Here is a 9,592-nt window from a genome sequence, read left to right as displayed (position 1 = left end):
TGGCCATAAGAGCATTCGGAGCATCTCTGCTCTCCCACTATTGAACTTGGGGGAGCAAAGGTATAATCTTGCTCCACCACTTTTTGATTATATGGAAAATATGATATATCCCCCCCCAATATATAAATCTAACCATACCTACGTTATGGTTAACTGAGTTTTATAGTGAAAAGAGCAGCTTTATTGGTCAAGATTGAAGGCTCTATATTGCAGGAAATTGCACGTACAGGTTCATTAAATTCAAAAAAATCTGTCGTGGAGGGGGTCGTGCCTGAGCCCCTCCAAACCACCCCTTGCCTGCAAAAAAAAGAATAAAAAAAAATAAATTAAAGAAAAAGAAAAAGAAAAAAGGGGGCCCATCTGGGCTAAGCCCCGGATCTCCTACAATCCTAAATCCGCCCCTGGGGGTGATGTCATTAAATGCTTATTTTGTTACCTACCATAGCTATGCCAGCCATCACTGGTACAGTATGCAGTGGACAGGGGGGGTTAGGGGTCCACTTCCCCCATATATTTTTGTCTCATGATCCAAGGCCAGCAGGGTTAGATGTGGTCCCAGGGTCGGGGGGCTTTAGGGGAAATTCCAGGAGACATTTTCGAGCCAATTATGGGATTCACCAACGGTCCTTTCTCCTTACAGTACGGCTCAATACACACAATTGTTAAGGGGATGCATACCAGGGAAAGACTTTCGTCTTGTTTACATCAGGGTCCCCCATTTTCAATTCATAATGAATTGTAAGTAAGGGTGCAACTTGCACCGTGCAATCCATTCTTTGTGGATCTAGCCCTGAGCTGGGTAGTCCCATTTCTGTTTATTGTCATAGTGATTCTGCTTGGAAGTGCAGTGTCCTCAGAAGACCACAGGGTGGTGATATGGTACCACACAACTTGCTGCTTTATTATTCAGATTCACACGTGTTAATGCTTCACGTTGGACGCAGTGGCGGACTGGCCATCGGGACGTTTTTTTTTTTTTTTTTTTTGGGGGCAGTGTGTGGGCCACTAATGTGGGCCGGTGTGTGGGCCACTAATGTGGGCCGGTGTGTGGGCCACTAATGTGGGCCAGTGTGTGGGCCGGTGTGTGAGTCGGTGTGTGGGCCACTAATGTGGGCCAGTGTGTGGGCCAGTGTGTGGGCCAGTATGTGGGCCGGTGTGTGGGCCGGTGTGTGGGCCGGTGTGTGGGCCAGTGTGTGGGCCAGTGTGTGGGCCACTAATGTGGGCCAGTGTGTGGGCCGGTGTGTGAGTCGGTGTGTGGGCCACTAATGTGGGCCAGTGTGTGGGCCAGTGTGTGGGCCAGTATGTGGGCCGGTGTGTGGGCCGGTGTGTGGGCCGGTGTGTGGGCCAGTGTGTGGGCCAGTGTGTGGGCCACTAATGTGGGCCAGTGTGTGGGCCGGTGTGTGAGTCGGTGTGTGGGCCACTAATGTGGGCCAGTGTGTGGGCCAGTGTGTGGGCCAGTGTGTGGGCCAGTATGTGGGCCGGTGTGTGAGCCGGTGTGTGGGCCAGTATGTGGGCCGGTGTGTGGGCCAGTGTGTGAGTCGGTGTGTGGGCCACTAATGTGGGCCAGTGTGTGGGCCGGTGTGTGGGCCAGTATGTGGGCCGGTGTGTGGGCCGGTGTGTGGGCCAGTATGTGGGCCATTGTGTGGGCCGGCAATAAAACAATAAACAAGTTGCATAAACTAAATCAGATTAAAAATGATCACAGTTCTGGTTTGCCTTAAGATGCAGTTTAAGATGGGTCTTGAACATGGAGTATGTAGGGCACTCTCTAATCACAACTGGTAGGCTATTCCAGTAGTTACCACCTTTAACAGAGAACACAGTTTTTGCAAAGGTAGTATACCGAAAAGGCACCTTACAGTCCCCTCTACTGATGGCCCTGGTGGTAATGCCAGTGTCTGCTTTCTGTTGGATGAACTCATTCAATGGGGGAGGGGCAAGTCCATGCAGAACCTGATTGATTGATTGATTGAAAACTTTATTAACAGATTGCAGAATGGGTACAATACAGTACAGCTCAATACACACAATTGTTAAGGGGATGCAGACCAGAGAAAGACTTTCGTCTTGTTTACATCAGGGTCCCCCATTTTCAATTCATCAGGACATATATGACATACATGACATACAGATAGTCAGTACTGCTACATCTATACATTTATGACATACCAGATTTGCAAATACAGTACTGTTTGTGATACAGAAGGAGTCAAGAAAAGGGAGTATATACATTTGACGTAGAAACTGTACATTGGAGGAGGTTGGGTGGGGGGGGTTGGGTACATTGGGATATTGACAACCATACTGGGTAATTTACATTGGAGGTGGTTGGGGGGGGGGGGCACACTGTATAAACAAGTAAAACTGTACATTGAGGGGGGGGGGGAGACACTGTACAAACAAACAAAATTGTACATTGGACTATTGACAAAACCATACTAGGTAAATGACTGTACATTAGAGGGGGTTGGGTTAGGATATTTACAGGGGCCAGTGTTGAATTGCAGTCTCCCGTAGGTGTCCCTTGAGAGAGGTTTTGAAAGTGGGTAGTGATCCACATTCCTTTACAGCTTTGGGTAGGGCGTTCCACATTGATGTGGCATAATTGCGAAACGTGTTTAGTCCCTTATTTGAGCCGAATCTGGGTTTAACATGATTTGTGGAGCTCCCTCTGGTGTTGTGATCGTGGTATTCACTGACCTTTGGGAAGTATTTTGACATGTACATGGGTACCTTGGTCGTGTAGTGTATCTTGTAGACCAGGCCCATTGCTAGTTGCTGTACTCTGTCGTCTACTCTAAGCCATCCTAGGTTGTCAAAGTGGGCAGGGGTGAGGTGGGTTCTAGGAGTAAGGTCAAGCAGTAGTCTGACCAGTTTGTTTTGAGATGTTTGTAATTTTGTTTTTAGCGCCTTTGAGGTGCTTTGGTACCATGAGGTGGAAGCATAGTCGTAGTACCCCTGAATGAGTGCTCCTGCCAGAGTCTTCACCTTGTTGCATGTTATGTTTTTCTAAAACATTACAGTGATGAAATGAAATTGGTTTCCTATCAAATACTTTTATGGCTTTTTTGTAGAGTAATTCTATTGGTGTAAGAGTAGTGACATATGAAAGAGACCAGTTGATAAAACAGTACTCGATGTGTGATAAAATCATTGAATGCAGAAACATCCTTGCAGCATTAACTGGCAGGCAGGGCCTGATCTGCCTGAAGTTTTCGATGTTAAACTTGACTGTTTGTCACTTTCTTCACATGACTTTTTGAAGGTCAATGTAGAGTCCAATGTGACCCCAAGATACTTGAATTAATGGGATCATCCTTATGTTCCCCGGGTCCTATGTTCCCCGGGTCCTATGTTCCCCGCTTGATTGATTAATAGATTGACATTTTTATTAATTTCTATTATTTTATTAATTATGAATGTCCGCCTTGTTTCGAACTGGTTAAGCTTAGGCCCTCTTTCGAACTGGTTACGGTTAGAGTTTGGAATCAGGGCTGGTGGTCTAAAAATTTCAATCAATCAAAGCGGGGAACATAGAACCCGGGGAACATAGGACCCGGGGAACATAGGACCCGGGGAACATAGACATGCTCCCGAATTAATGTACAATGTCCAGCTCCGCCTCTCCCAGAAACACATTAGAGTGAGTGACCTCTACTGGTGACTTTGTGAACATCATAGACACTGTTTTCTTGGTGTTAAGTGAAAGACATGCTTTTGTTTTTGTCTTGAATGAGACATGAGACATCAGTGAATGAGATTCACGTTTCCTCCCAACCGCGAGTAGGCCTAGAAGCGCAGAAATGAAAAAAAAAAAAAAAAAAAAAAGTGGAGCTGAAAAAGCTAGAATAAAAAGAAAAAAATTGCTAGTAAAAGACGCAGAACAATGTTCTAAAATTACAGACATGTTTAGTAGAGGAAGGGCTCTCGTTAGAGTAGCTGCTGCTGCTAATAATGATGAAGTTCAAGTGGAAGGAACCAACAGTAACATGACAGGTGCGTGCAGTAGCCTAGTGCATATTCTACTGTTGGTGTCTGCCGGTTCATGAGGGCTAGCTAGCCTATACTAGCTCTTGCAGTGATTTCAGTCATTCTATTACAAGACAATGTGCTTTCCGTATTCCTGATTCCTTACAGCACGTGGACATAAATAGTCGTGACTCGTGAAGTTTTTTCTCTGACTAAAAGTTTAGTTAGCAATGTTAGGACTAAGGACTAGTGCCCACCACAGCATCAGAAGCTAAAGTGCTAACCTAGAGAGCCAATCAGAACCTAGGACGGGCTGCAAATTAATCGGCTACTAATATTATAATAGTAAATACTAGGGGTGGGAATCACCAGTTTCATCATGATACGATACGATATCGATTCTTTGGACAACGATACGATATTTGCCGATATCACAAAGTCTCTCACGATACAATACGATACGATTAGATTCAGGTGCCTGCGATCGATATGAGATGATATCATATGCCCATTTAACACAATCAGTTATGAGACTCGCCACAGGATTTTCAAAATAAGAGTATCGATATGAATCGATCTTATTACATCGCATCGATCCGATTCGATCGTTGATAATTACATCGATGTATCGATCTGGATCGATATATCGTCCCACCCCTAGTAAATACTAAAATAAAATACTATTATGTTCCCTTCCAAATTTTCATGTTGATATAATATTGGTAATCTAATTGATTGAATTGATTAGTTGCCATTTTACATGCTTAAATAAGATGTACCTTAGAATTCCCAACTGTTAGCCATGTTCTCGATATGATTAGTCTCATCTACATGTTTGTAAATAACCACAGCTAACTAGCTTAAGCTAACAACTCTGTCAACTACTACCCCGTAGTTAAACAAATGTGATTGCATATAACAGCTAACTGCTACACTGCTACAGCTAAGTTGGTAGTTAGCCTATTCCATTAATGTTGAATGTATTTATGAAGGTTGTTGATGGTGGTTGGCGCTGAATAGCAGACATGATTCCGTCAGTCTGCCACAGGGCAGCTGTGTTTGCTGATGCTGCTCATGACCACCAGTAGCGTGTGTGAGTGTGAATGCAGAGAGAGAGAGAGAGAGAGAGAGAGAGAGAGAGAGAGATGGCAAGCAGCCATGATGAAGTTGAGCTTCATCCAGTAGAATGAAAACGTTTATAAAAGACACCTAGATCATGACATTACTTTTCAAATTGTGTATTATAATGTGTATATTTTAGTGATGTCCGATATTATCGGCCTACCGATATTGGCATTAAAATGTGATATCGGAAATTATCGGTATCTGTTTTCAAAAAAAGAAAAATTAAATATCTTTATTTTTTATATTTATTTAACCTTTATTTACCCAGGCAAGCAAGTAAGAACAAATTCTGATTTTATTTATTGTCAAAAGTATGCATAATGTTGTGTTAATTCCACAACAAGAGATATGTAATGTTAATTACCTGAAATTATTCGTTTTTTGGGGGGGAAACCCTGCATATATTGGTATCGGTTGATATCGGTATCGGAAATTTAAGTGTTGGACTATATCGGATATCGGTAAAAAAGCCAATATCGAACATCCCTAGTATATTTGTATCTTCTTCCTTACTGCCCCCACTACTGGGTCCATCACTACTAGCACAGATTTCAACTTTATTTTCAATTCTAGTGAAGATAACATGTTTTTCTCTATTGGATGAAATGGTGCAGCGATAAAAACATTGTATTCAAACATTTTATTCAATAAAGCCTCAACAAAGAGTTGGAACAGCATACAGAATATAGATGTGATGTCAGTCTGAATCAGAGCATTCTCTGCCTCATTGAATTCTGAAGAAAATCAGATTCCAATGAACCCTCAAATTCTGAAAATGGGAGTAGTCACCACTCACCAACTTCCCTATCTTCTCTAGTCACCCCCACACCTTCTATTTGACCCATGACTTCTCAGCAGAGCCCAGACAAAACTTCCCTTTTCCTATCAACTCTGCTAATACTGAGTCACTATTGAGAGAGAGAGAGAGAGAGAGAGAGAGAGAGAGAGAGAGAGAGAGAGAGAGAGAGAGAGAGAGAGAGAGAGACTGAGAGAGACTGAGAGAGACTGAGAGAGACTGAGAGACTGAGAGAGACTGAGAGAGACTGAGAGACTGAGAGAGACTGAGAGTGACTGAGAGAGACTGAGAGAGACTGAGAGAATGAGAGAGAATGAGAGACTGAGAGAGACTGAGAGAGACTGAGACTCTTGGAATGGGTGTCTGGGAGGAAGTGGGGGGTCTTTCGATGTTGATTAAACGGCAAGCAACTAATGTCATGTGTGCCAAATTAAAGGACAATAAATCCAATCTAACTGAAATTGTGTAGCACAGACCTTTCTATGGATCAAAACCTCAATATTATTATGGTGTAGTTAATACTTCATGTATCCTTAATCCCTAGGCTAATGAGGCACTAAGATGTTACTAAAAAGTAAAAAGCCAAAGTAACAGTATATGTATGTGTGTGTGTGTGTGTGTGTGTGTGTGTGTGTGTGTGTGTGTGTGTGTGTGTGTGTGTGTGTGTGTGTGTGTGTGTGTGTGTGCACTGTGCACGAGTGCACATCTAGGGGCGGGGTGTAGATTTGGTCTCCCTGATGTTGACTCCTTAGCCACAGCCTTGGGTTGTTTAATACTGGACAAGTGTTTCATAACGGCCGTTGTGTGGGCCGGTTTCGGGGCCGGTGCGTGGGCCGGTGTGTGGGCTGGTGCGTCTGAATGTCCCGGGCTGAATTTGTGTCCCAGTCCGCCACTGGTTGGACGGTTAACAAAACCAAACATAGGGTTTTGCTAGCTTCTTATAATGCCAAAAAGCTGTCTTTAAGGTGTAACTGAAGGATAAATATAGAAACTTGGTTTTCCCTTCAAGAAAAAGAACAGACTGTAGTTAAAATTGTCAAGGTATTCTTCTTGGCCTATCACAAACTCTGCCACAGTTGTGATTGGATGCTCAAGAAAAGATGGCAGAGCTTGAGATAGGTCAATTGGCCTATCTATAAGACTATATGTCTTTGGAGGTATGTCTGTCTAGGCGGGGAAAAGACTACTCTGACATGGCAGATTGGGGTGTGCAGCAGGGTGAAGATATCAGCCACCAGGGCAACACAATGACTGTGTATTTAGTTTATCTTTAAAGGTAATCCACAGATTCTTAGATGGGAAGAACCTCATAGACCGGCAGCGTGAATATTTTCGGCAACCAACTTGTGTTTAGCGTTTCTCTGATTGGCCACTACGCCCATGTGCATGTCACTCACTCATGGTTAACCACTCTGCCCCTAGTGGCAGCTCACAGGAACTTTGAGTCATGTTTAGAGTCTCATGCTTTACACTTTCTTGAAAGCGTTGGCATGTGTCATCCCAGGCAATTTCACATTGATATATAGTCATTTATATAAGGCCTATGTTGCATCCATAAATGTCCAATCTGCTGCCCGATAAAAAATAAACAATTAATAAAGAAAGAAATCACTGAGTAATGATGGAATTTGACGATGGCAGATACGTTTATGGTTAAATGTCCTTTGAAGCTGTAAATAAGTTGTCCATATTTTAAATGTTTGTAAACACTGCAGCCAAAAAGGACCTGCATTTTTATTCCAATGGGATCCAATTGTTACTCTGTGATTATTTTCCAAAGGTATACCCATATTTAAAGCTGCATTACCTGACTTTGAAATGAGGGCCAGGTGGACTCGACCACATACAAATTATGTTCAATAAGAATGTACTGTAATAGTCGAAATGGTCTTCTCAATTGCTGGCCTGGGGTAATTTAAATTAGGTTTTTTATTATGAAGGTAATTTGTATGTGGTTGAGTAGTCTACATACTTCCCCTTTCAATTAACATGCGGTTAATGCAGCTTTGATATTCTCTAAAAGAAAGATCCTTGGAATTTAGAGATAGCTCCTTTTAATAATATATATAAATAATATATCAAAATGTATCGTCATTGACACAGTTCTATATTGCCTGCCCGTCTGTAGTATCTTTAGTTGACTTTGTCAGGGTAGGTCCCCTTTGAGCCAACAAAGAGATATAGAGGCATCAGGCATGAGAGAGCAAGAAATCTCTCTCCCTCCCGTGCTCCCCCCTCCCACCCTTCCTTCCTCCCTCTTTCCCTCCTTTCCTCCCTCCTTCTCTCTCTCACACACCCTGTCGCTCTCTGCAGACTAGCAGGTGGCGTTTTAGGGGCTGTTAGATGAGCAGGAGCTGAAGTCAGAGCGGACAGAGAGAATAGACAGGTGTGAAGAGACTAGAGAGAGAGGCAGACATAGAAGGGGGAGAGAGAGAAACAGAAACACACAGCGAGAGAGATAGACAGTGAGAGAGAGATAGAGTGAGAGAGATAGAGAGAAAGAGAGAGAGAGCGAGAGAGAACCAGAGGGAGTGCAACAGAGAAACACACAGCGAGAGAGACAGGGTGAGAGAGAGAGAGAGAGAGAGAGAGAGAGAGAGAGAGAGAGAGAGAGAGAGAGAGAGACAGAGTGAGAGATAGTGAGAAAGAGAGAGAGAGAGAACCAGAGGGAGTGCAACAGAGAAACACAGAGAGAGAGAGAGAGAGAGAGAGAGAGAGAGAGAGAGAGAGAGAGAGAGAGAGAGAGAGAGAGAGAGAGAGAGAGAGAGAGCCAGAGGGAGTGCAACAGAGAAACACACAGCCAGAGAGAGAGAGAGAGAGAGAGAGAGAGAGAGAGAGAGAGAGAGAGAGAGAGAGAGAGAGAGAGAGAGAGAGAGGAGAAACAGGGATACACATACAGACAGTGAGAAGTGGATGCAGCAGGAGGGAGGGAGGGTCAGGACTAGAGGCAGAGCGAGACAGAGCGACAGAGAGAGCGAGAGAGAGAGAGGCTGAGTGAGGAGTGCACTGGCTGACTGACGAGAACACAGCGCTTCCCAGACACAATAAGAAGAGAAGGAGGAAGGAGAGGACAAAGACAAACAGAGAGAGAGAGAGCGATCCAGGCACCATGCTGAGGAGGAAGAGAAGCGTTTCGTTCGGCGGGTTTGGATGGTGAGTGTGTGCGTGACTGTACCATTATGAGAGAGAGATTGTGTGTGTGTGTGTGTGTGTGTGTGTGTGTGTGTGTGTGTGTGTGTGTGTGCGTGTGTGCGTGCGTGTGTGTGAGTGTGGTTGGGTGAAAGAAAGGGAGATTGAGTATGTATGTGTGTGTGCAGTGTGCACATGTGCATTGTGAGAGGCTGAGAGCTGTCATTTAAATCGGGTCAGCATGACTTTTTGCACTAATTTGATGTGTGTGTGTTTGTGTGTGTTTGTGTGTGTACTGTATATGAAGGGACACTGAGTGCTCAAACGATATCAAGCGTTCTACTCTAGCATAGTCAGTGGTTTTGTTGGACCTGCTGTGAGTGGGATACGTAACAGCCTGCAGGCAAATAGTATACATAGTCTACTCTATGTTATGCCTCTCTGCTTATTTACAATATCGGGGTGTTATTGGAATGTAAAGTTATGGTTGTAGCCTATTTGTGTTTAGTGAGTGTATAAAAAATAAACAAAAACTTCTTTAAATACATAAAACCATAATAATGTGATTACAGA

The 9,592-nt window shown here is 43.7% G+C and overlaps 1 protein-coding gene across 1 annotated transcript in view; it reads left to right on the top strand.

Moving 5' to 3' along the window:
• Nucleotides 1–8,941: 8,941 nt before the first annotated feature.
• LOC311233518 (rap1 GTPase-activating protein 2-like) overlaps nucleotides 8,942–9,592 on the top strand; it is a gene marked incomplete at its 3' end in the record, with an annotated part of 221,692 nt that continues 221,041 nt past the window's right edge. The window contains exon 1 of the mRNA XM_084320484.1: nucleotides 8,942–9,043. Coding sequence (XP_084176610.1) covers nucleotides 9,000–9,043 — 44 coding nt within the window. The 5' untranslated portion in view covers nucleotides 8,942–8,999. The remainder of the gene's footprint in view (nucleotides 9,044–9,592) is intronic.

The sequence above is a fragment of the Notolepis coatsorum genome (assembly GCF_963971535.1).
Source record: "Notolepis coatsorum genome assembly, chromosome: 8".
In the NCBI taxonomy this organism is placed as follows: domain Eukaryota; kingdom Metazoa; phylum Chordata; class Actinopteri; order Aulopiformes; family Paralepididae; genus Notolepis; species Notolepis coatsorum.
Note: the sequence above shows the minus strand (reverse complement) of the source record. Positions and strands in the feature narration are given on the sequence as shown.